Genomic DNA, 26,672 nt, shown 5'->3' with positions numbered 1-26,672 from the left:
TGACCTTAACGAGTACGAGTGAAAATCTATTGGCGGTTAATTGGGAGACTTCCAGCTAATGTCATGAAACCGGATTTCTTGGGGCAACACACCAACCGCTTTAAGGGGACTTCCAGTTTGATGATTCATTGCACTCTAAGGTTTCGTTCTTGTTTGTTTTTTTCCTCGTTGCAAATATAATATATATTTTTTCACGCTGGTTGCAAATACAAGCGAACCCCCTCAAAATGCGGAATCCCTTCGCCGAATTGGGTATTATGAAGGAGAACGGTTTCATCCGGGGTTTCCCTCGTGACTTTCAAAAATGTGTTGTATTGCGACGGTAGAGAAAAATGAAATTAAGGATAATAATTCTCAAATATATATGCTTAGGCAATCTCAAATCTCTAGTGCAATTGCCCGCCAATTGTAGGACATGAAACTTACACCTCCATCTCGGCTACAACCGACTTTTTTGAAGTGATGGTGCGAAAAAAGAAGCTCATTGAACCTTCAGTCGGTCTTCAACAACCGAGCCGGAAACACGGACACGGGAACTATCTTCAACCAAGTTAGTGCTTGTTAGTTACTTGATATGGAGGTGGGAAGACGATCTGATAATGGATCTATCGGATGGGATTTAAACGGAGTAACAGTTTCCTGTACCAAGGTCGTCAAATCCCCATCCGAACGCACAAATAGAACTGTTTCCCCGATCGACTCATCTGAAGACAACGACCTTTGTTTGCCGAATCCGGACGCCACATCGCTGCAACAACGTCAGGCCGACAGAGTGACAAAAAGTGATATAATAGATGAATTGCTAGAAGCGTTTCAACGGAAATGGATGACCTTGCGACCCCATGGGCGTGTTCAATCCGCTACTATTTGGAGAAATGGTAAAACAGAAAACGTTTTAAATGTATTTTTAGTGTAAATTTGCAGTCAAGCTAAGCGAGACAGATCTGAAACTTAAAAGATCGAAAAAATAATTAGGAATTTTTCGTTTCAAATCAAAGCATCTTTAATTCTTCTGATTGGTGTGCTTTGATTTTTGTCCGCACGACAATCGGACGTGTCGACATTCGAAGCGTAATCACGTGATCTAGCAGACGAGCATACAAAACACGACCTAGAGAGAGTCGATGCCAGAACCCCTGTAGGATTTATAGTTGCTCGATAGTTTGAAGGGAAAAGAAGTCTGCCGATATTGCTGGCTCAGCCAAACGAATACAGTAAAGTAAATTACAATTTGTAGGGTAGTTGCAGGTGGTCTCAACTCTACAGACATCGAACCTTCTGAACGACAACAGCAACAACTCGGGTAGGAAACAGTTAGCAGTGTTGGCAAAGTCCCTGCCTAGACGTCTTAGTGTTCCGAGTTCCATTCGCCCGCATTTGGCCTAGATATTGCTAGATACAAATGGCTTCACTACCCCTAGCCCCGGCAAGCGATTTCCGACAACGTTGTCACTCCATCAGAATTGGTAAAGAAAAACACCCCCTGCAAATTTTTTTTCAATGTCTTCTTTTTCATTCTTTGGGAAATTCCAGACGGCCATTCGCCTTTGAAATTTTGACTTGAAAGTTATGACCGTCGACCTTGGGACTCAGCATTGTTAGTAGTCGATTTAGTCTTGGAGGGGGAGCGACTCATGTTTACCATTATGTTGTCGGGGCCAATCCCTTCCGGGTTTTTTCGTGTTTTGTACACAAAAGTGTTGATGTTTATCGTCGTCATGTTTTTCTGTTGACGACGGCAGGTGAGCGCGTCAACTATGTCAATACACCTCATGTGATCGCCTTGGTTGGTTTACCTGCCCGTGGGAAAACGTATATGGGCAAGAAGGTATGCATTTTCAGTTAAATACGTTCTATACCAACCCCTTTGAACAATTTTTTTATATTCACTTAACCTCGTTTGATTTGGTTTTATTGTAGTTGAGTCGCTACCTGAACTGGATTGGTATTAACACGAAAGGTGAGCGCCAGATGGCATTCAAGTTGTTTCCTAACAATCTTACAAAATGTAAAATGTTAGTCTTGCCATGAGCCTATGACTGGCAATGTAACCGTATTTTGTTATAATATTTATTGTTATTTTTCTTTTATTCTATTATTCTTTATTTTTTAATTTTTTTTTTAATTTTTTTTTTTATGGACCGCTTAATATTGATTTTTAAATAATTTTTATTGATTGGATTTTGTGCTTCAATAGTTTTCAATTTGGGAGAGTATCGCCGCCAAGCCACTGAAGCCTACAAGAGTAATGACTTTTTTCGTCCGGATAACACGGAAGCAATGGCATTGCGAGAAAGAGTCGCTGTGGATGCGTTGGAGGATGCTTGTGAATGGATCGAAGGCGGCGGCGGCGAAGTGGCAGTAAGTAAAACACGACAGTTTAAACCTTTTACCTTTATGTATTAAAATGGAGCGTTCTGTGACACAGGTTTTTGACGCAACCAATACAACACGCGACCGGCGCCGTATGATTCATTCAATTGTAGTCGAAAAAATGGGCTACAAGTTGCTCTTTGTTGAATCGATTTGTAATGATCCCAAGATTATACAAGCGACCATTAAGGAGGTTAAAGTAAACAGCCCCGATTACAAAGACGTCGAGAATGAAACAGTTCTCAATGACTTCCTGTTGCGCATTCAACATTACGAAGCTTTATATGAACCACTGGATGAAATACTGGAATCTCATTTGAGTTTCATGAAGATTTTCAACACTGGTATAATCAGTAGAAAGCTATTTGGCGTCATCATCTTCACTTGTTTTTCATGTTCCCGCAGGTGCAAAAGTGTTGGTGCATCGCCACGAGGGTCATATCCAAAGTCGTGTTATTTACTATCTCATGAACATACATATTCTTCCACGAACAATCTATTTGACCCGCGTAAGTATTAAACTGCATCCATCCTTCTTTTTTTATGTCACTCGTTCTAAAACGTGTTAAACATCCGGGATTTTCGTTTTATTTTTTCTTTGAAAAATGTAGCACGGTGAGAGCTGCCACAACCGTCAAGGAAAGATTGGCGGCGACTCTGATTTGTCGGATAAAGGCTGGAATTATGCCCGTACCTTGGGCGATTTCATCAAAACGCAACGCATTCGTGATCTCAAGGTGTGGACGTCATGGATGAAGCGGACCATTCAGACGGCCAGCTACATTGAAGCCCCGCAAGAACGCTGGAAGGCACTCAACGAAATAGACGCTGTAAGTCGTAATTTGACTAAACGGCCAATTGTCTCAGTTTACTAATTTTTGAATCACGACGATGACCGTGCAAAGGGCATTTGTGAGGAAATGACGTACGAAGAAATAGAGGCCAAACATCCGGAAGAATTCCGTAACCGAGATCTGGACAAATTCCATTATCGTTATCCACGAGGCGAGTCCTACGAGGATCTGGTGGCTCGGCTGGAGCCCGTCATCATGGAACTTGAGAGACAGAAAAATGTTTTGGTGATTGGACACCAAGCTGTCTTGCGTTGCCTTTTGGCCTATTTCTTGGATCGTACGGCAGGTGTGGTTCTTTCCTCGTACCTTAAATTGATTAAAAGATTATTTTTGTCTGATAAAATTGTTTTTTCGAATGAGGAAATTTAGATCAACTGCCGTATATCGAAGTGCCTCTTCATACCATAATCAAATTGACGCCGGTGGCCTACGGTTGTAAAATGGAAGAGATCCATATGCCGATTGAGGCCGTCAACACCCATCGGGCCAAGCCAGCCTCTTGCATGTCCATCCAAAAAGACCAATAGCACAAAATTAATGTTTTTGTAACTAGTTTTAGCTATACAAATACGGGATCAGAACTGCTCTATAATAAGTAGAAGACATTTTAAAGAGCTCTGAAGTGCCATTCCATACACCCATAAGTCTATTTCCAAACTTTGCCTCCCCTAAAAACAATCCTTCCCTCCACCTTTTCCCCCTTCCATTTCTTGTTCTTCGTGTCTTCAAACATTGCCACTTACCAGCACAATAAAAGAAGGGCGAATACTTAAACAAAAGAACCATGTCGTGGGATTCCTGCCAAAAGAAAAAGAAAAGAAAAAAAACGGTAGGCAAAAGTTAAAAGACTGTGAAGACAAAACATCAAAGGGGACTGATATGAAAAGAGCTCTGTTATGCTGAAAGATGGATGTCCGTCTTGTCCTCATCATCCCGCGCGCTTTTTTTTGTTCTTTATTTCTTACTTTTTTTACTCACATTGCACCGATTTGGCACCACAGCCAAAACTGATGGAGCTTATTTTTTTCTCATTTCCCCCCCTTAAAGATTTGGCCATAAGTCACCCTGGTGTGCGAGTGTACATCTCTTTCACGTGGCTATGACCAAAAAAACAGACTTTCAGACCGGAAGAATAAAAAGTTTTGTGTGTTCTAATGGATCACGAAACCATGCTGTTCACGCACTGTACGACCTAGCACTAAACCGTTTCTCGAAGTTCAAATATTCACATTGAAAATCCAAAAACTTTTGAGCCTGTTTCATTTAGACGAAAGAATGGTAATCTATTTACAATTGCCATGCCATTGTTCGGGGAAACTTACGTATGACTCATCTTAGTAATAAGTAAACGAGTTGCTAGTTCGTACGTGCGTATTCATCGACGAGGAAGCACCCGGGAGTTGTGTGACGAATCAGCGCGCGCGCTTTAAAGTGTCTGGTAACGTTGGATGATGAAAACGATCAATACAGTTGGGTGTGTGTCTCTGTGACGAGAGAAAAAAAGGAAAAAAAATGTAAAAAAAAAAAGAAAAGGAATATTGGATAGTGAGTAGAAACGCCGGCGGAGTTAGGAAGACTCTCCCCCCTTCCTAGCTCCACATCGTGAGACGAGAACACTCGGACAGATCGCTGAAAAAACCGCTTTAAATTGGGCTTGACTTTTGGTGGAACCAAAGGCCAGTGCTGGCACTTACGCAGCCATAAGTGTATACTTTCCGACAAGCCTAATGTCGCCATTGTGAACCAGACTGAACGTGAGATACTATGGGCCAACCCTCTGGAGGGAGTAAACCAGTAGACGATAGAAGTCGGTAGGGCTCGGTGCCGGTTTGTTTTTGGCTCTTGGTGTGTGTCTGCACCGTGTTCACCTTCCTATTTTTCAGCCTTTTTTTTTTTTCCTGTTATTTTGTTACGTTTTTTTTTTTTTTACTGGGTGAAAAAAGTTCTTTCCGTTGCGGTTTTAAAAAATATTTTTTCTGTGTGAAGAAAAAAGTTTTTTTTTCCGCTCGAGTTCGCATTGTGTCACGTGAATAATCATCTGATTTTGTGGTGGGATCCGCTTCAATGCAGTCATTCAATTGAAGAGAAGAAAAAGTGCTTGTGTGAGAGAAAAAAAGAAATAATCAGTTGAAGGGGGGGAGCCTTCGGCGGTTGATTCTTCACGGTCCTACAGATCTACAGGTAAGTTATCAACGTGAAATCTTTGGAATGCTTCAGCATCTCGCTCTCTGTCTTTCACTGTCGAACGATAAAGTACAAAAGCCTACCGCTAATATGTTTTAGAGAAACCTTTTGTTTTTTCTTTGTTTTGAGTCAAATAGATTGCTTTCCCTCTCTTAAAAGGTGTCTCTACCTATCTTTTACCAAACCAAAGGTGCGTTATCAGACAACCTTCGCTTTTTCTTTTTCTCCCCCATTCCACCCCCTCAAGGAAATGCCCTCCATTTTTCCCCCTCTCTTTTTGATTAGCCGTAGGCCATCGTTCGAAAATGGCCGATGTGGTCTATTCTTACGCACCTCGCACCTTTTGTGTGTGCTAAAGAGCTGCCAGGTGATGGTCAGGGAATATCACGGTGTGCTTTTTCTGGTATTGATCTGGAGATTTTCCCGCGACCAAAGTTGTGCGTCCCACCACCCTACCTCCCACCCTAATCTCGAGTTTCGGTCAGTAATCCGGACTTTTGGTGAATATACACACATGTCTAACCTATTGTAAGACGACCCACAAAAGAGAGGCAACCCTCTTTAAATAACACACCGGAAAAATACTATCCACATTAAGAAGTCGAATGCTATGGTAGTAAGTTGATCAGTTAGTGGTAAGCTTTTCTCAGCCGCATTCCCCCCCTTACGGAATATAAGTGACTAACAGATGTCGTAATTTGAGATTGTGTCAATCAAGTGGCCAGAGAAATTCGATCAAGTATGAAACTCTTCCTGTATAGAATTGAGTTTTTTGTCCATGTTTGCTTATTTGTGGGGTCTCTTGTCTTCTTTTGTTTCAGGTTTGACGACATGTCGACCATCAATGGAGATGGTGGACGGACGACTTCGTTGCCGAAAACGAATGGAGAAAAGTTCAATGGGACGTCAGGTGAAGCAACGGACGACGTGAAAGCAACTCAGCAACATATCAAAAACTTGGAAACGGAATTGAAACACGCACGCGAAGCTCTTTCAGGTTTGTGTATAATGCTCTTTTTTTTTTAAATTTAAACTCAATGTTTTCCAACTCGATAAATCACATGAGCGACTCCATTGAACGTGACTCGTTTGATGATTTGAAAAGCGGCCGATTTTTCTCCGTGCCCGCGTGCTCGGTGAATGTCGTGAATTTGTAAAAATCTCCATTGCCCAAATTTACTCGTCATCGGAAATCTATTCATGAGTCTTTTTTTCTTTTTCTCGACGAGCTCCAACTTAAAAAAAAAAAAAAGGAGGGGAAAAAATCCTTTTGACAAAAGATTTCGTCCGCCAACGAATTCCTCTTTGGAGGAGCTCTTTCGTCTCGATGCTATCTAAATAAAGTGCGTTCAGACAAGTATAACAGGTATGTAATTCGGCTACATGTATACACATGCCAGATGCAAACAATCAGCCACGTGACAAAGTTCTAATGTTGTTCCCCCGCCTTTTGTTTGCTCAAGCCTCGAAACGCGCTGCGCAAACTCTTGCGGATCGATAAAGACTGTTGGAATCTCTCTTGACTGCCCTCTTCCACTGGATAGACATGTTTTCGTTCCCTTTTTGTTTTTAATAGATTCTGTGGATATTGTTTTTCCCCCTTTTTTTCAATTTGTGTGTTTTTGTTGTTATTGCGCTTTTCAGCTCTGAAAGCGGACAGGAAACGATTGAAAGCAGAGAAATTTGACGTGCTGAATCAAATGAAACAACTCTATGCTACGCTAGAAGATAAAGAGAAAGAGTTGAGAGAGTTCATCCGCGCCTATGAAAAGGTGAGTTGACGTTTTATATCGAAAATAATCATATTAACGTAGTAAGTATAGGTAGATAAGGAACGTATTGCAGGTCAAAAAGTCAGTCTTTCTTCAAGAACTGCATTTTTTTTTTCTTTCTTTCTCTATCTCTCGTCATTAAATTGTCGGTGTTTGCCGGAAGGAGAGTTACATGATTGTAACCCTCTTTCCTCGACTGCTACACCGCATATCCTTACTCTCTCATTTTCACATTTTCCGGAGGGTAATGCGGTCGAGAGGTCTCTCTACCTTTCAACTCACGTACCGCATATACCCTCAGAAGCCCCATTAATGAAGCGTGTAACACGTTCTTGTGTACCTGTAGGCACCTGTGCGCGCGATCCCGAACCTAGTTATTATCTCTTGTTTTCTCTTTTAAAGTTAATTTTATCATTCAAGCCGATTGCTGAAGCTCTAGAAAGAAAAAAAAAATATTTTGACCTTCTAAGTTGGTGCTAACGAGATCGATGACGAGGGAATACAAATTTTGTTTCCCATTCTCAAATACGTAAGCGACTGTGTCACTCGCCAGTTGTGCAATCGAACTGTGCATAATGAAAGGAGATGTTGAAGGATCGAACACAACCAACAAATAGATTTCAAAAACCCATTCTTTCGGAAAGTTTCCTATAAAAGGAAGAATTCCATTTGGGGGATTGTGAAAGAACAGGACAAATAAGAAGTATCGTTCAGTCTGTGTACTCTATTTTTATTTATTTTTTACGATTCGTTCTTCTTGCGTGTGTGAACGAAGCTCTATATTGGTGAGACAGATGTGTATAAGAACAAGCTCTCTCAAATCCAATAGTTCGACTCGAGAAAAGACGAAAGAAAGCTCTTGACATTTGGAGAGCGATAGAAAGGATGCAGCTCGTCAACGACGGCGAAAAAGAAGCGATCGTAAAGACGTGAAAAAAGCCTGAAAGGAGTGCTGAAGCCCGTCTTCAATCATTTCCAAAAACGGGAGGAAGAAGATAAGACAAAGACTTTCTTGATTACCACTCGGATAATAATCTGCTGCCATTGAATTTGGATTTGGTTTCGCCATCTACACCCAGCAAACAGATCAATACTTTTGAAAAGAGAGGCTGAAAAATTGAGAGGCCCCACAGCAGCAGGCCCTGCGCTTGTTCGCATAAAATATGCATAATTGGCTACAACCGTGTTTCTATGTTGTGTAGCCTCGTTATTTTCATCTTTTCACCAAACGTGTTTTTGTGTTTGTCCTAGACTTATCCCTTTTCGTTAAATTCTTTTCCTTGAAAGGGTTGATTCAATTAAAGCCTTGTCGCCTTATTCTTTCATTCGCAACATGATGAAATCTTCCTGTGATTTACAATTCCTTTTCAAGAGTTCGGAGAAAAGAGTAATAAAACGATGATGTGTTTTTTAGCGGATGCGGGAAAGTGAAGCTGCGCTGCGTCAATTAATACAAGAACGTAACGAAGCAGAACGAGAAAAATGGACGATACTGCGGCACGCACGAGACGAAGCCGAACGTTGTCTCACCGTGACAACTCAATTGACGGCCCGCGACGCCAAAATCGAACAACTTCAAGAAGAACTTGCTCAGGTAAAAAAAAAAAAAGAGAAAACAATACAATTTATAGGCAAATCAATGACGCATCGAGACGTTAAGAGAAATCCTAAATTTATCGCTGGAAATAATCGCCAGGTCCGCATGCAGTTGAGCCGGCAGCAACAGCAGATGGCCAACCAGCGGATTTCACCAACGATAGCAATCACGGCGCCCAGCAGCAACCAGCAACAACCCCGCCAATCCACAGCCACTACGGCGAGACAAAAGAGGTCCAGCGTCAGTTCCATGGACAGCGCTGCTGTCGTTTCGGACGCTTGCGATGAGCCTCTTTATTCACGGATCGATCACAGCAGCAGCAACGAAAGCCAGCAGGCAACGACTGCGGCCATGTCCTCGATAACCGCACCCAATAATCATGACGGTATGATTTGTCCTTTAAAAGCGATTCAGAGATCGAGGCCATCAACAATGTTTTGTCCCACTTTTTATGGTAGTGCCATTCAAAATGTAATTTTAGCGACACTTCATACCCCCCTTTTTTAAAGTGTCTATTCATGGCGATCCATGATTGGGCAAGTTCCACTGTCTGGAATTGCTTTTGAACGTGACGTTGAGCGAATTGGCCATTGCAAAATAATTGCCGAGTAATCTAACGTCAAGATTGGCGTTTGATCAAAGTTTTTGCTTGCAATGGAAGAGAATGGTGCAAAATCCAATATAGGAAGGCGACTGCTGACAAGGACTCAATGCCATTTATGCATATAGGCTAATGCATGTTAGTAGCTAAATATACTGTAGCTTTTAAAAGGATCTCTGTTCCGAATTTAACAGAGAAATTGTAGAGTAGAATGAGCAATTTGCTAGCCCTCTCCATTTTGATGGTTATTTTGTTATTGTGCAAAGGCGCAGCAATAGCGGCAGCTTTAGTCGATCAACTGATGGCTGACGTTGATTCGCTTTCAATGAATTCCATCGTGCCCGGTAGTTTGCGTAAGTTTTAATTTTTCAACTACTTTTGAATGGCCGAAGAGTATTCCCCTGTCTTTTAAAATGATATTTTTTGTTTACTCGTTTTTAAACTTGTTCTTTTATGTAAATTGTCACAGTGTCGGCAGCCACGATGGATTCCGGTGACGTTAGGAAACTTGACGAGATGACAGGCCAGTCCTTGGCATCTGATTCTGGTTGGAAGTATGTAGGATCCTGTTTAGTTATGCTGACAAAGCTCGTCTTTTTAAAAATGCATTTTATTCTACCAATTCGATAACAAAAACAAACAAGGTCGACCGACCAGCTGAGTTTGGCCAGTTTTGGAAGTAAAACGACAAACAAATTAATTTTGAACAAATCGATGTCGCGCAACAGCGGAACGTGGGGCAGCATTTCTCGTGTCTTTTCTCGTGCCAGCAAGCAACGAAAAACGCTCGATCTCTCCATCTATGAAGGTAACATGGTGCACTTTTCAATCATCGCTATTTCTAAGAAAATCAATTACATAAAAGATGTCCATTATTAAATCCGGTGTTCAACCCAGCACTTTTTGCCTACGTAGCGTGACTGTGAACGTGCATGTCCAAGTGTCAAAATCACCTGCTCTTTCTCGCTTGGGAGATGTTGCGTGATCTGCTCACTAACCGCTACCGCCCAATTGTAGCACTGGCTGCGAGTGTGGTCTTGAAACACGCGCAGACGATAGTTGCGTCAACTACGCTCCCTCCCTATTAGGAATATTTGACATTTGAATTTCAGACTCTCGCCTTTCAAAAAGAGATAGCCGTGCTCAAGTGTCCGAATTCGTGTTGCCAGGAAGTTCATTTAGGTCGAGTAGCTTTTTATAATGTCATAAAGTATTGGTGAATCCGCAACCGTTGCGGTGTAATTTTTCTTCCGAGTTTCAATTACGCCCTTAAAAAAGCAAAGCAAAGTGATACTCCTTTAAAATGTATGTTCCATGATTGTCTGCGCTGACCCTTGAACTGTCGCAACGCCCTACTTAGACACTTCCGAATTCTTTAGATATTTAGGACAGCTGAATCACTCGATTGTTGATTTATCCAACAAACTTTGACTGACATTGTGGTTGATTTTGAAATAAGGTCCTCCTCAACGGGATTCAAGGCGAAGTTGGTCGCCACGAAGTTCATTATGCACCACCCCATTGACTGAAGAGACTGTGGCTGACCGGTTTCGATTCTGGGACGAAGCCCAGTGTTGGGCTGTTGAACGTTGGAAAGCTGGACATGTCTTGGCCTGGTTAGAATTTGGCATGGGCATGGGCCGTTATCTGCCCGCTTGTGCTGAAAACATCAAAAGTGGCAGGGTTTTACTTGAGTTGTCAGACGCAGAAATCGAAGCCGGTCTGGGACTCAATCACGCCATGCATCGGAAAAAAGTTCGACTAGCGATCGAAGAGCGACGGCCTGGACAACCGGTCCGTTACCCGCTGTTGTCAACACTGGGAAATTCTTGGGTAGCCAATGAGTGGCTAACCGACATAGGGCTGACCCAGGTAACGTGTGAAATTATCAAGGTTAATGATAGGTCATTAATAGAGAGTTGTTTGGATCCGAAACACACAGTACGCTGACACGTTTCGTACCTGCCTGATGGACGCTCGACTACTGGACAATTTGACCAAACGTGAATTGGAGAAGCATTTGGGTGTAACACGAAAAGCTCATCAAACATCCATAGTGCAGGGCATTACTTTCCTCCGGATGATCAAATACGACCGACAAGCAATTAACGAGAGACGGAAACAATGCGATGTCATTGACTGTGATCCCCTGGTATGGACCAATCAGCGCTTTATCACCTGGGCAAGAGGAATTGACCTGGCGGAGTATGCCGACAATCTCAGAGGTATTTTGTATCAATTTTTCGTTCAGCTTCATGCTACGCCTTTCCTAAGTTTTGTGCGTCGTTTCTCTTATAACAGAGAGTGGTATTCACGGCGCTCTGGTCGTTCTGGATCCAACTTTCAACGCTGACGTCATGGCGACAGCTATGGGTATTCCCGCGTCAAAGAACATAATACGTCGCCATTTAGCTACTGAACTGGAATCACTCGTCCAAATAACCCGGTAAATAGTGGGAAACTGAAATTTTTGTTTTGTTTTTTCCTAATTTGGTTCTGGGTGATAAAATTTCATGATTTATGACCCATCAGAGCAAGATACGAACAACGTAGTCGACAAGCGCGAAGTGAACGGAAACGAGTGGAAAAAATGGACGGTAATGCTAGTTTGGGTCGAAATTTGTCACGCTCTTTCACCACGGGATTGGTGTCAAGTGACCCTAATCAGGAAGATATTTACGGCCGCTCGACGGAAAATAACAGCATGTTTGGCATCAAATCTAACGTTAAAGCGAGCTTTCACGTAAGAATGATGATTTCTTTATCTGTCAAACATTGGACTTTAGTCAAATATCTTTCCTTTCTGTAGGCATCATTAAGCAGGGCATTCGGTCGAAAGATTAAGCAAGATCGAGCTGTAGCAGCGGCTGCGACAACGGCCTCAGCAAATGGGAACATAACAACGGCGGATGATTGTGACGCCTTGATAGCCAATAGTTCAGACACTATAGGAGCTCCAGCGTCGGCTAGCTCATCTTCAATTTACTCCGACGCCAGAGATTGGACGCTCAAAACTTCGCAAGCGGACAAGCACCGACGCGTCAAGTCTAACAGTGATATCGAGAAAATAACGGTGACTAGAGTATAAATTATTTCTATTATTCCTGGCAGCAATCAAAGCCAGTTGTTTACAACAATTTAGTATTTTTGTTAGCACAGAATTTTCTACGGTACATTTTTTTGTTTCTCATATCTATAGCTCAGTTGTTAGTAATTTAAAGAATTCTCTTACGATATATCCTGGACATTGGATCGGTGATTGTTGTGATGATATTTCATGTACATTATTTGTTCTTTATTGTGGGTGTGAAATTGTGAATAATATGTAGTTATTCGGCGCGTCATTAATTAGTCAGATCGCGACGATTGCCAGTTATACAAATTATACTATACGAATAAACGCATTGAATTATTCGACAAAATCTGAGGCGTCCTAATGGTTTATTATACAAACCTACGAAAATATCCGATTGTGAAGAGGCTAAAACTAACAATTGTGCGGGTGGTGGAAGTAAAAGGTAAAATGATGATCTACCAAAAAAGGTAGATCGACAAAGGCACTCAATATGTAGAACAAGAAACTTGTTAAGCATTAATAATAAGTCATTTTGTAAATCTCAAACAACGGAAGAGAATTGGTCCCGTAAGTAAATGCGTAATCGGAATGAATGCCTGGAATTTAGGATGAAGAAGCCGCTTCAAGTTCGGAATTGCGCTTCATTTCTCGACGATGAATTCGTTTATGGGTAGACAAGGCAGAGCGTACAGAAAAGCGGGCAAGGCACTTTTGGCATTGATACGGTTTGTTCCCTGTATCTGTGGATAGAAAACGGTGAAATGCTAATTCGAAACAACAACAAAATGTACATCTTACGAGTGTTCATGTGATCCAACAAGAACGGTTTCTGTTTGAAAGCAGCCGGGCATTGATCACACTTGAAAGGCTTTTCGCCCGTATGGTTCCTCATGTGCACCTACAGATATTAAAAAAAAGGGTTGATATGAAAAAAAAAAGAAGCCCCAAAAGGCTTCTTCCTGTGCATTACCTTCAATCCCTGTTTTAGACGAAAGGATTTATCGCATTCTGGGCAAGGATAAGGCTTGTCGTTCGTGTGATGACGCACGTGATACAGCCATGGCTATCATTGTCAATGTTAAAAAGTGAATACAATAGCCTTTGTAAATTACGTGACTAAATTACCGTATGACACCCGTACTCCCGATTGCAGAAAATACACTTGTAGATTTTTGCGGTATTTCTCGACTTTGAATTATCAAGCCCTTTGCAGCTGTGTCCTACCAGTTCTGTAGCCGAAGGAAATGATTCGCTACAGTGGTGACATGGAAAAGAAGTACCAGCCTTCTGCCCTTCGCAGGCGTGCATCTCGAGAAGTTTTTCACTTTCAAAGTACTTGGCACACACCCGACAAGAGGGTGCATTGCCATCGGCCGTAAGGCTAAGGCTGAGTAGATGGCGAGCACTTTTTCTTCTTCTTCCTTCTTCTCTCGATGCCGATTAATGTGGGCCTTGAGTGAAACGCGGCTCACCTCCTTGTGACAAATGTCACATGTTACTCGGGGTAGGTTTTTATGCACCATACGTACATGATGACGCAGTATATCGCTCGATTTGTACTTTCGATGGCATACATCGCATTCGAACTGCACGAAAATAGTTAATGCCAATCTTTCTAAACGGTTTTATAGATTATACCTTCTTCTCAGAGCTATGGCTGTACATATGCAACTCGAGATATTTCTTGTGACGAAATCGCTTGCCACATATTTCGCAACACAAGTTTTTGACCGGTTTAAAGTCCGAGTGACGTTCGCGGATGTGAGTCCTTAGGCTGCACAGCATCACGTAAGATCTTCCACATTCCTCACAATGAAATTTGCGTTCTGTGTTTTTACCTTGACACTGAGCGCGATGAGCCTCAGCCTTCTGTTCTGTATAATAGCTCTTGTGACACTGATCGCACTTGAATGGTGCCACTAAAGCCAGGAAACAAATTATGCATGATTATAACTGAATGAAGGAATAACTGTAATTATACTCACATCCGGAGTACGCGATATGGTGCTTGTAGCTACTCTCGCTACTGAAAGTTTTGTTGCAATGCGTACAAAAGTAAGTGTTGGTATCGAAATGCTTCTTCTTGTGGGCTGTCAATATCGAAGTGCGGGAACACTTTTTTTTACAGACGCTGCAAGTCAAGGTACGCCTTTCTTCTTCCTTAAGGACCCACAGCTTAGCTATAAATAAAAACAGTCATTAAGATCGTGACCAAAATTCAGTAAATGAAATCTTACGAGTATTTTCTGTCTCAGATTCCTCTTCAGATGACGAAGTCAATTCTTCCTCTTCAACAATTGTCGACAAAGACAAATCGTTCTCTGTTTCATTCAATGCATCTTCGGGTAAGACCGGTGAGGACACAGTTTCACGTTCAGGAGTAGAATCGTTAGAAGACACTTTAACAGATTTTTCAATAACATCTAATAGGGTTTTCATGCCATCGCTATCATTGATAACTAAAATTTCAGACGATGACCAGTTTTCTGGTAGCGCGGGAACATCCTCATGGTTTTCCTTCAGTTTGTTTTGTTCATCATTTTTGGAAGACGTGAAGATTTCTTTCTCGATATTATTATTGCCTTCAATAGCTTCGGCAACAGATTCTTTAGATTGCACCAATAAAAAACTTGATGGATTTGTATAACCGGAAGGCTCAGAACTTGGTTCAGTAGGTGCTAGCGACCGAACGTTCAATACAATTGGACGGAACTCTGGGTTTTCTTCACCTTTTTTTCCTTTCACTGTTTTTCTTCTATTATTTTTCTTGTTTCTGTTATTGTTGTCATCTTCATTGTTTCCAATTACACCTTCCAATCTTCTTCTTTTTGAGGCTCTTGTGGCTCTCATTCCTTCAAACTCAGTTTCTTCCAACTGATTATCTTCAGCAAAAGACTTTTCAGTATTAAAGCTCTCTAATGTGGAAAAATTCACATCTTCATAATGTCTTCCTTCAGCATCATATTCTTCATCGATTGGCTCTTCTTTAATTCCCAATGCAATATAGGCATTAGACTCAATTTGAGCCATTCTGACATTTTCATCAAGGCACTTGTGAATCCTTAATACAGGTTGCGGAATCACCAACATTGGTTTTGAAGCCTTTAATTTAGCCAATTCGTGTGAAGGAACACATGTAGATTTCACCATCCTAGTAGTTACACGAGACCTTAAAGGCAGATGAATAATGGAGCTCCTAGTTCTCCTTGGCTCCATTTCTAAACTGCACAACAGAAAAACTGAAATAAGGATGAACAATACCACAAAACACTATTGATAGGGAGGGACCCACCTGTTGATAAATCTGTAACTCAATGAAGTACAACGAAAACTAAAAATAACAAAACTAAAAAAGTAGTGGAAAAACAGACTACATCTATTTCAACAACTTCCCTGTCTCGATTCAAAACCAAAAAAAAAAAAAAGGCTCCAGTTCGCCTGGATATTATTAAAAATCAGTTGAGTAGTAATATGTCGGCTGTATGTCCGAAACGTCCGAACATTTAACAACCAAACAATACAAGCTCACCCCAACCACCTATTTAGTGGAGAGATTGGTGGAGCAGGAGAGTCTAATGCGTGGGAATAATGGGATGAGAAGTTTTTGTGAAACCATGATGAATGAAACCAGCTTCTGGTCTTTATAAAAATTAAGAGTATTCTTTTTTTATTTTGAAAAAATCTACGAATTATTTCGTTCAATTAGCAATCGACATTATTTTGCGTGTGCTTTTCCATTCAATCTAGAAAGGTATTTTGCCAATAGATGACGTTGCCGCAATTGAGCCTCTGATGGGGGGGCATTTTTTTTTCGTCCACGTAATGGAGGCAGCGCTTCCACTTCTAGGGTTCCACTTCAATTACCCTTTTCTAGGGTAATTGAGAGTTTGAAATTGCCATCTAGGGTGCTAGAGACTTTCTAGAAATATCGTCTTTATTGGGAATCTAGGGATTTTCTAGGGTTTTTGCGATTATCTATGCTGAAACATAGGCCACTATGGCTATTTTGTGTTTTCCCTCTCAGAAATGGGGTAGCCTTTTGCTGGGAACATCATTTCCACCCGACAAGAGCGCCTATTGCAGGTGTGTTGGTGTTCATTCGACGCAGAGACTGATTTGTAGCCAGACGGCGCTCTCAATAGGCGAAAAATCTCCGCCCTGAAATCTCGTGTTTTCCTATAGTGTTCCTCGCAGGAGGGTACCCCTTTTCTGAGAGGGAAAATGCAAAATACAAAATTGCCATAGTGGAGCAACCAGGGATCTATGACTCTGATCTACGCAAAAAAACAAATTTTTAAAGTGGTGACCGTGACCAGCTTAAAAACTGACACGATGGTGAAAAGATCTACACATTTAATGTGTGTCGCGCCAGTACCTTCCATTAGTAAGCTGGTCAAGGCCAACCAATATTTGTATCGGGGCGGAGCCTTTTTTTATGCATGGAAAAGGGGTAAAAGAGGAAATATGGCAACATCGATCTAGGGAGAAATCTTATCTAGGGATTTTTAGATCAGAGTCATAGACCCCTGGTTGCTCCACTATGGCTATTTTCCCTCTCAGAAAAGGGGTACCGGTACCCTCTTGCGGGGATTACTATACAAAAAAAAGGGGGTTTTGGGTCGGGGCGGTCGGGGTGAAAGAGTAATTTTCCGCCCGGTGGGAGCGCCTCTTGCGAGTGTGTTGTTTCACTTCACTCAGAAAACAAACAAAAACTCATTTGTTTAGTCAAATTTTTTTCGATGGTTGTCCGTTTATTTTGCAAATACATAGATAACTTGCATAGCCATCTAGTGGTAAAAATCTGACTTGAAGGAGGGATTTGAATAGATGACGCTTTCAAGGGAGGAGGAGTCTACCTAACCATTGTTGATCGATTGTTACTTTTGTTAGGTCGATTTCGATCGCCATTGTACAGTTAATGGCGTCGCTCATTAGAAGTATATGCGTGTGTGAATTTCGATGAGCGTTGCACACCTTGGAGGGCTCGTTGGTAATCGTATTGATAATAAAGGTATGTAAGGCAATTAGTTATGGAATTATTTCTCATTTTGTTCTTAGACTCGCCAGTTGAAGATACGTGTGCACAGTGTTAGTGCTTGGGTTCCTCGAGAGGAAATTGCAGAACATAGCCATACAGGTAAAAGTCAGAAGTTTTCTTGTTTTTGTTTAACATGTTCAATTGTAATTTGATTTTGTATTGTTCATACAGTATAGTGTCATTCAACAATGTCCAACCATGGAATGAGTCACATGTGACTGTGACAAACAAATGATGCTTTTGCATTTTGAATGTTTAAATTTTTATAATTGTATTTCATACAAGCTTCTGGCCTGCGTCAGCCAATAGGGTCCAGCAATCACATGGTCCGCTTTGACTGTGTAGTGTAACTTACATACTTCCCAACTGAAAATGTTTGGCTATGTTATACCTTCAACAGTACGAACAATTTTGTTTTTTTATTATTATGGTTTATTTTTACAGGTGTTGGAATAAATTGTTGTGTGGAGGTGAAGCTTCAATTTGGGATGTGATTTGTCAATTGTTGGTTGAGATGGCAAAAGAGCAAGGATTGGTAAGAATCGTATAATAATTGTTAATATTTCAACTGGTATATTGTGTCTATTGGCCTATTTAGGATCAACATTTTATTCCACACTCATCTTTGGAATTCTGGTGTGCTCATAGTTGTAGTGGAACATTCTCGTCTGTTCAGGTCACAAATAACGTACGTGAAATCTATCATCAACATGAAACGTAGAGTCTATTCTGGTTCACCAATTTGTTCCCTGTGCGTCCGAAATTTCCACCCTTCCAAAGATTATTGTCCGCGTCCGAGAAAGTTGTACGACGATGAAACCTGAATTGCTTGCTTAACTGACGAGCCAATGACCAACCCAGTTGAATCCTGGATACTTAATCGTACGTTGTCAACACAATTTCAAGTAGTCAGCCCACCCTGATGGTAAATTGGTAAAATGAAACCACACATGACCTATTACTTTAGGTTATACATTTGTGGATTGCAAGGAGGTTTCACATTGGAGAAACGCGAGCAGCAGTGTAACGATTACACCCGGCGCATAGTCAGACGTGATAAGATTGTGGTCATGCTGGTAAACGGCGGAGTCGATTCCGCCGTTTGTGCTGCCCTTTTCCATAAAGCACTTCTACAGAGTGACGACTCGTCGCGAGTGCATGACATCCATATCGATAACGGTTTCCTGCGTAAAGACGAATCCGAGCAAGTCGTCACTAGTTTACAGCAACTCGGGCTCAATCTTCGGGTAATTTGAGATACTTTTCTGGACCTTTCAGAATCTTATAATTGGCCAAAGTTTGATACGAGATTAATTGATACGTCGTACAGTCACATGTCAAATTCTATGGTTTATAATTCTTTTTCTTTAACAGAGCTTTTTTCCAGACAGTGGCTTCTCATTTCTATTGCCATACCAGCGATCAGATTTGATGTTTCGAATTGTTTTGGGTTGCTAAAGCAAGATTGATTTTCTACGATGCTCCCACCAACGTGCATGGTCGCCAAACTTTGTCGTTGTGTCGGACTGTAAACCCAGAAGAAAAACGTCGAATTATTGGCGATATGTTTGTCAAAGAGATAGATAGAACGGCTAACGATTTAAATGTCACTTGGGATAATCTACTTATTTACGTTTTGCTCAATCGGATTGAAATCGCGACGTCGGAAGAAGAGCGTCATGTTCTAGAGGAACGGTCCAGACGCAACCAGTATGTTGCCACGCTACTGCCTATTCGCATTGTTGGTGTTAAGGTACAAGAGCTTCGCAATTTAGACGTTTTGTTGGCGGAAGTTTATAAAGATGGTTCTCTTCCTTGCAGGGAGATTGCCGAACTTATAGCTATTGTGCGTAGAACTGAGCTCTGATCAGACACACCAAACTGGAATGGTCTAACCACCTACGCCCGCTAATACAGCGTGTGTGCCATAATGTCAATCGTGTTTGCTACTTATTCGGAAATGCTGTGCGTGAATGGGTGACAGACGCTACACCTACCTACTTAACGACTAACATTTTGGCGATCATGCCGTCTTAGCTGTTCCAGGAATTTTCAGGGTCTTGTATGATCTGACGGCGAAACCAACCTCGACAACGGAGTGGGAATGATTTGATTTACGAACGTTGCTCAGGTAAATGATCTCCACCACTATTTACAGAACACGGATGCGGAATTGTATCACTGACCAGATTTAGATGGGTTATATTATAAAAGTGGATTCAGTATAGACTTCTAAAATTGAAAAATTAATCAGCTTTGTCGTCTCGTGAAACTCTCTTAAATTCGGTTCTTAGGAAAAATTCACCTGATGACTTGTTGAGTATTCCTTAATATACATGCACCTTTGTCGGAAATAATGGGTGCATTTGGTTTTCGTCGAACAAATTAAACATTCTTAATATGCAGCTAGTTGGGTTGTTGTTGCTCTCCGAAGACTATTTGAGGCGTTATACCATTTCTTGAAATGGAATATTCAGAAAATATGGTATATGTTCGCAAATTGTTAAGATATATTAAGGGTGGTACCATAAAGTATGACTGCAGGAAAGGGTTCGTAGGCTTCTAAAAGTTAATAACAGCTATGACGTCTTTTTGGTAAGCGGAAAAGGTACTGTTTATTGAAGCGTCAGATGACGGTTTTAAGATTGGACTCTTTCCTTTGCTTTGCCAGTGCTTGGAACTGGCAGTTGGCGTTTAGCAATGGCACCAAATCTTTATTCTTAAAACCCAGAGGTGTTCTTGACTTTTCAGGGGATTGATTGCAGATACTTTTTGAATAATCCATGAAGAATACCAATATATGGATAAGTGGAGGGTAATAAAAGTATAAAACTGTAATTCCTCGTGGCATTTTCATTCACGCATACTGGGCAGCTCGGGAGCAGACGAACCATTGAAAGGGCCTTGCGTAGTCTAGCTGCATCCAGCCAGATACTAGTAGAACCCAAAACATTGTTTTGACAAGTACTGTCATATTTTGGTTGCAGGTTTTCACTAAATACCAAGTAAGTAAGTGGTTTAATCGTGTTAAATGTATGATTTTTCGCTTCAAGTCTGTTTAGGTGTCAGAACTGAAATTGTACTTTTAGAACTTTTAAAACACCGCATAACTTATATTAACAGTAGTTTACTTTTACAACCATCAAAATCTTGTTAACCATTTGAAGGAGAACAAAGTTCATTTTTTAGATTTCCCGAATTTCAACTTTCGGTTTTACTTCCGGTTCTAAAATACCAAATAACTCCTTATTTGTTGGTCTGTCAGATAAAAGATTCACATTTTCGTGATCCCCGTCAAATTTGGGGTTGACTCCAGGTATCAACTCAAAATACCCCAAAATCGTCAAAAATCGCAAAATTTCCTGAACGTTCATGAAAAATCCCGATTTTTGTCAAATCCGACTTTTGGCAAAAAAACAAGTCATTCCCATTCCAAATTTAATAAGGATCACGAAAATCCTACTCGTTTTGTTATGGGATCATTATTTCCGGAGATATTGGCTACTTCCGGTTACATCCGGAAAATTTCCGTGACAATCTACAAAAAGTAAAAAATGAGCTGTAATGTTCTAACAATTTCAAAAACTTTTCTCGCATTCGTTAGGGTGTGGTAGCTATTATTCTGTGTTTTTCTTGCTTTCAACACTACAGGCTGATCCTACGAGCTACGACAGTTTTACCTACAAATGTTTAGCCGTTTCGTGCTGCAACTATTAGTCTATTTTCTAGGATGTAATGCCTAAAATTGGAATTCAGCTATCAGAGATTAGCAAAATTCAAGTACTCTAAAGCAAGTATTGTACTTATTTCAACATTCAAAATAAAATATATTTTTTGGTTCTAGGCGGAAACTCTAGATGGCGTTTTTGTGCGTTTATGACGAAGATAATGAGTGACAAGTTAATTGGGTGTTTGTTACGTTACGCTGTTATGTGTTTCAAAAGTTTTTCGTCAAAAAATTTACGGTATGTTGTTATCTATTCAGTATTACTATCGTTGGGTATATATTGAACAGGAAACCCTTGAAATAGATTGCTTTTTGTCTGTGTTGGTGTTTCGCCTTGTCAGCTATGCCAGCTGCTGAACCAGCAGCCTGCATTCCTGCTATCAATGTACCACAAGAGATCCTGACACTTTGAGTAGGCCACTATTGCTTACATAAAGATCACCATCCAGATCAAGTACTGCTAATCTACCTCAAGCCTTTTGTTTAAGCTTAGTGATGTGTTCTCTCGTCAGTCAACGACAGAGTCTTCATCTAATTTGTGTTGCTAACCATCCACCCTCAGCATCCCAGGTATCCAGATTTCCAAGTTTCTCTGATTAGCCAACCATCATCCAAACCCTTCAGCTCTTCAATGTGGTATTTCAGAACATAACTTATCTTCCACTACACACATCTGTAACAATTTTCTCTACACAGGCTTCTCTTCCTCTCTTCTTAATCTGCTGAATGCCAACATTGAATCAGATTCATCATCATTGCCTGTCCATGGTATTTTAATTTGGTGGATTATCTGGATTTCTCATTTTTAATAAATCTTTGTTGTATAGACGGAAATCTTTATTGTTAACACAGCTCACATGTAGAGGCTTTAACAACATCTCCATTTTTTGGTATTTTCAGTTTCTATATTATGGAGCATTGTTGTATTGTAACAAAAAACTTCTGTGGTAGGACTGCAAAAATTCATCTTCCTTCGGTACGACACTGCCGTTTTGACAATTTCGGTATTTTCGTCCCCAGTGGACCACACGCGTAAGTTCTTTCTCTTTTTCATCGTTTTATCAGACAAATGCTATTTTCCGCTCTAAAACACTTACTTATTTTTTTGCCTCATTTAATCTATTTAGAACTACATTTTCTTCGTCTTCCTATCGTTGTTGTCTACGACTTCACCTCATCGCTGTCTTCGTTGACGTCTTCGCCTTCATTTCCGTCTCGTCGTCTTGGCCGTCTTCGCCTTCATCTCCGTCTCGTCGTCTTGGCCGTCTTCGCCTTCATCTTCATCTCGTCGTCTTGGCCGTCTTCGCCTTCATCTCCGTCTCGTCGTCTTCGCCTTTGTTTCATCGCCGTCTTTTTCTTCGCACTTCAAGTAGGGAGTTCACCGTGGATCGTCGTCCTGGTATTGTTTTATTTTGCATTGTTGTGTTTAAGTTAACCCGTTGGCTGCCACCCCGTTTGCGTCCCATTTTTTTTGTAGCTTGTAGGGACCGGCCGCAATGGCCTTCGCCGCAAGGCGCCTTAGGCAATGCACCAGTAGGGACTTCTCTTTGTCGGTGCGGTGGCGGATTCCTGAGGGTGTGCATTCCCTGTAATGGATTCCGTCACCGTGTCAGCCCGGACTTGTCTTCGGACAAGTCCCACCTTGTTCGCGATCCTTAAGACGCGATGCTTAGTTACTGTAATTTAAGCAACCTACGGGTTGCGTGGCCTGGCAGCCAACGGGTTAACTTAGTTAAGTGTATGTATGTTTGTGTAATTTATTGTTATGTAAAATAGTGGTGGAATTGTTGGGAGGAGGTGGGACAATAAAAAAAAATTTCGATTTTAATTCATTCTTTGTGTTTATTTCATTTTACCTTATTCGAATTTATGCAAATCAAAGATAAACTTAGATTATTTGTTTTCCCAACCTATTTCAATAGATTTCACAGTCGGTGAAACATCAGTGAATAAATTGTTTTCTTTGTTCCATTTGACTTCAAGTGCAATCAGTTGACAAAAAAAAGGGAAAAAATGACTGAAACAAACTAACTTCACATGGTGGCATCACAAAAGGAGTTAACCATTACCTTCTTTAACTCCTTTGTTTCCATTGAATGAGGTAATAATTCAACAAACACAAGAATGATACTGGATATGGTTTATTTACACTGACAACATAACATTGGTGGCATTCCCTTCTGTCACCGAGTGACTCCAACACCAATGAAACACACCAGGTGCCTCCAGGATCTCTGCAAATTAAAACTGTTAACCACTATAGAAAAACCAAGTCATTGAATGATTTTGCGGCCACCACAGTACATCAGGTACATCTCAAAGACCTGAAAGCATGATTTAAAAAACTTAAACTATTACCAATCAATTCTAACATCACCTGATGACACCTCCAAGAATCTAAGAGATTTGGATAGAGAAAAAGATTATAAAGAATTACTCTTTTTACCTATTACCTTTAAAACAAAATGGGTATATCAGACTAACGGAGATGAAAAACGTGCTAGCAAAGCCAAGCCATGTTCCTCCTTTAAAAATACTTTGACATGAATTTTTGCCATAATACCTTGAACAACTCTGCATTGATTGAGTTCACAAGATGTAACTCAAAATACACGGAATCAGTGGTAAAATTTCAAGAAGAGACGTTCGTTTCAGCAGCCACCCTGTGACGGAAGCCACGCGAAATGGAACAGCTGACGGGACAGCTGACATACCCATAAAAATTCTACGGAGTTAGTTATTTTTCCCCTAGATGTCTTGAAAAATATACGGGAAATATCAGCTGTTATGGCAGCCGGTTTCGTCACGATATAAAAAATTTATAATTTTTCTATTTCCTCATTTTTTTCAAGATTTTGATAGTTATAAAAGTAAACTATTGTTAATAAAAGCTATGCAGCGATATTAGATGATATTAGGCGATATAATGCATGCAACAACAAAAAAGAGAAGTTTGATACCTTTTCCGAGAAGTAGATTATCCCAAGTGACATTTAAATCGTTAGCCGTTCTATCTATCACTTTGACAAACATATCGCCAATAATTCGACGTTTTTCTTCTGGGTTTACAGTCCGACACAACGACAAAGTTTGGCGACCATGCACGTTGGTGGGGGCATCGTAGAAAGTCAATCTTGCTTTAGCAACCCAAAACAATTCGAAACATCAAATCTGATCGCTGGTATAGCAATAGAAATGAGAAGCCATTGTCTGGAAAAATAGCTTTGTTAAAGAAAAAGAATTATAAACCATAGAATTTGAGATGTGACAGGACGACGTATCAATTAATCTCGTATCAATTAATCTCGTATCAAACTCTGGCCAATTATAAGATTCTGAAAGGTCCAGAAAAGTATCTCAAATTACCCGAAGATTGAGCCCGAGTTGCTGTAAACTAGTGACGACTTGCTCGGATTCGTCTTTACGCAGGAAACCGTTATTGATATGGATGTCATGCACTCGCGACAAGTCGTCACTCTGTAGAAGTGCTTTATGGAAAAGGGCAGCACAAACGGCGGAATCGAATCCGAAAGGATTACCTAAACGAGTATAATTCTTTTATGATTCTCTCCCACAGTTTTTGAATCATTCTTCTTCTTTTAGCCTTTAGTTTTACACGCACTAAAGGGTTAAAGAAAATAATATAAGTCAATGGGGAAACGGGGCCAAAGAAAACAAGGGGTTCCAAATAATCACTTCAATGATTTTTGTAAAAATACCATAACATGTGCGATAGTAAAAGGATCCGGAACTCTTCGGTGCCCTTCCAACGAACATGTACTTTTTTATACCAAAACTCCATCAATATTCCTCTTCAAATCCATTATGATTGTGAATCTACATTAAAGAAATTAAGTATGCTTCAGTATAACATTCTTGCTGATACACTTACTGAAAACAGCGAAACCCTATTGGCATATCTATCGCGAATTACTACCACGACAGTGCGATTATTCTACCTACATTACAGAAACAGAACATGAATGAGTAAAAATTCTTTGTGATAAGCTCATTTAAAATAGTAAAACATCTAGTCAATTGTGATCCAATTCTCCCGCTCAAGATATTCTTTACCCCTATGATTAATAATTAGCTAACATCAACATGTCATAGAGCTGCATGTGTAAGCCAAACCAAAAATACTGTTGGTTTGTCATTTCAAGCTTGTTTATACAAACCCATCATTGTGCAGTTCTGCATGAAGGGCAGAGATTTCCATAATTTCAACTAGAATATTTTCTGAGGGATTGGTGTATTTAAGAAGTGCATCATAACACTGCTGATATGGACCATACCTGAAGAAATGCAAACACTGTGAGACATTTGATCACAAACAAAAACTAAAAGAAATAATGGGCAAATATACTGTACCATTCAAATGATGCCAAGTGACAATCCACTTCTGACAAGCAGTTAAGTATACCATGAAAATTGTAAAGTTCTGTGAAAAAGAGGAATCCTTCCAGTTGGCCTGAAAACATGGCAAATTTCATACGTGATAAAGAAAAACCTCAGATATTGATTTTAAAATAATAACAATAAAAATTAAACATACAATAAGCATAGATAAACTCAAAACCATCCTCAGGAACAAATGTGTTGTTTTCCACTGACTAATTCCATTGCTGACTAATTGTTGTTGCCACATTTGGTTGACTTAGTCACATGCAACTCATTCCATGTTTGGACATAACAGATTGTTGAAGGACATACTACTGCTGAAACAACACAAAATCAAATAACAATTTAAAAATGTTCTATGACTTTTAGCTCTATGGCTATGTTCTGCGATTCCCTCTTGAGGCACCCAAGCACTACCACTGTTCACACGTATCATCAAATGACCAGTCTTCGAACTAAGTAAGATATTATGGCATAACTCATTGCCTTACATACCCTAATTTATTAATACGCTTAACATTACCAACGGGGCCTCCCACATGCAACGCCACATCAAGTCGCACATGCATCCACTTCCGAGTTCCAGTGCGCGTCTCCGCCATGCCGCCATTGACTATACAATAGCGATCGAAATGGGCCTAACAATCGATCGATAAATTCAATATGTAGTGGACTCCTCCTTCGTTGAAGGCGTGGTCTATTCAAATCCCTCCTATTAGTGTCGTTTTTAACGTTAGATGGCAGTGCTACTGAGCTATTTTTTTTCTACATAAACGATCAGCTAGCGATAAGAGTTGTCCATAAAAAAATGGATCAAATGGCGTTCCGTAATAGCCTTGTACCACTTTTGTCAAAATCTGCAAAAAATGACATTTCTTGAAATTCGACAAAAATCAGTCAGCACAAGCAAAACTGAACTCTGATTTCGATTAAGTTATTAGTTTTCTCCTTAAACCAACGGTTTTTCCTTTCAAAAGAAAAGATCAGGAACAGCATAATTACCATACCAGCGCCACCTGTTATCCACGGCGGGATCTGGTGGCTACTTG

At 40.5% G+C, this 26,672-nt stretch overlaps 3 protein-coding genes and 1 long non-coding RNA gene across 25 annotated transcripts; 3 read left to right on the top strand and 1 right to left on the bottom strand.

The window, feature by feature from the left end:
* Positions 1-515: 515 nt before the first annotated feature.
* On the top strand, positions 516-4,006 carry LOC116915632 (6-phosphofructo-2-kinase/fructose-2,6-bisphosphatase). Of its 4 annotated transcripts, XM_045169983.1 has the most exons (10): positions 1,044-1,303; positions 1,387-1,466; positions 1,743-1,828; positions 1,921-1,960; positions 2,198-2,361; positions 2,429-2,717; positions 2,779-2,882; positions 2,985-3,203; positions 3,279-3,513; positions 3,597-4,006. In XM_045169983.1, exons 2-10 carry the CDS (start codon positions 1,403-1,405, stop codon positions 3,752-3,754), a joined length of 1,359 nt encoding a protein of 452 aa, XP_045025918.1. In that variant the 5' UTR covers positions 1,044-1,303; positions 1,387-1,402; the 3' UTR covers positions 3,755-4,006. The 4 variants fall into 4 exon arrangements, with proteins under 4 accessions (XP_032776651.1, XP_045025918.1, XP_032776652.1 ...); XM_032920760.2 differs by lacking the exons at positions 1,044-1,303; positions 1,387-1,466 and adding an exon at positions 516-878; XM_032920761.2 differs by having other exon boundaries at positions 1,049-1,466.
* A 143-nt stretch (positions 4,007-4,149) lies between these two features.
* On the top strand, positions 4,150-12,803 carry LOC116915614 (kazrin). Of its 4 annotated transcripts, none has more exons than XM_045169980.1 (13): positions 4,150-5,408; positions 6,233-6,408; positions 7,056-7,183; positions 8,598-8,777; positions 8,880-9,165; positions 9,654-9,734; positions 9,851-9,935; positions 10,026-10,189; positions 10,841-11,253; positions 11,324-11,606; positions 11,683-11,827; positions 11,914-12,124; positions 12,191-12,803. In XM_045169980.1, the coding sequence occupies exons 2-13, from the start codon at positions 6,243-6,245 to the stop codon at positions 12,467-12,469; spliced, it is 2,421 nt and encodes an 806-aa protein (XP_045025915.1). In that variant the 5' UTR covers positions 4,150-5,408; positions 6,233-6,242; the 3' UTR covers positions 12,470-12,803. The 4 variants fall into 4 exon arrangements, with proteins under 4 accessions (XP_045025915.1, XP_045025913.1, XP_045025916.1 ...); XM_045169978.1 differs by having other exon boundaries at positions 9,648-9,734; XM_045169979.1 differs by lacking the exon at positions 4,150-5,408 and adding an exon at positions 6,039-6,150 and having other exon boundaries at positions 9,648-9,734.
* A 2-nt stretch (positions 12,804-12,805) lies between these two features.
* On the bottom strand, positions 12,806-15,993 carry LOC116915615 (zinc finger protein 431). The gene is given in 9 exon segments (XM_032920728.2): positions 12,806-13,197; positions 13,256-13,355; positions 13,428-13,520; positions 13,583-13,866; positions 13,869-14,043; positions 14,096-14,376; positions 14,443-14,637; positions 14,695-15,696; positions 15,750-15,993. Coding segments are annotated over 8 exon segments (2,244 nt in total). The 5' UTR covers positions 15,674-15,696; positions 15,750-15,993; the 3' UTR covers positions 12,806-13,060.
* Positions 15,994-17,117: 1,124 nt separating this feature from the next.
* On the top strand, positions 17,118-22,584 carry LOC116915696. Of its 16 annotated transcripts, none has more exons than XR_006643702.1 (15): positions 17,118-17,447; positions 17,516-17,594; positions 17,667-18,030; positions 18,094-18,183; positions 18,276-18,420; positions 18,489-18,742; positions 18,870-19,248; positions 19,317-20,500; positions 21,100-21,275; positions 21,340-21,460; positions 21,527-21,858; positions 21,919-21,990; positions 22,050-22,112; positions 22,174-22,254; positions 22,350-22,584. It is a non-coding gene; the product is annotated as an uncharacterized LOC116915696 (long non-coding RNA). The 16 variants fall into 16 exon arrangements; XR_006643700.1 differs by having other exon boundaries at positions 17,120-17,447; positions 18,276-18,377; positions 18,463-18,742; XR_006643701.1 differs by having other exon boundaries at positions 17,122-17,447; positions 18,094-18,377; positions 18,463-18,742; positions 21,527-21,676; positions 21,785-21,858.
* The last annotated feature ends 4,088 nt before the right edge of the window (positions 22,585-26,672 follow it).

Source organism: Daphnia magna, linkage group LG2 (assembly GCF_020631705.1).
Source record: "Daphnia magna isolate NIES linkage group LG2, ASM2063170v1.1, whole genome shotgun sequence".
Classification (NCBI taxonomy): domain Eukaryota; kingdom Metazoa; phylum Arthropoda; class Branchiopoda; order Diplostraca; family Daphniidae; genus Daphnia; species Daphnia magna.
Note: the sequence above shows the minus strand (reverse complement) of the source record. Positions and strands in the feature narration are given on the sequence as shown.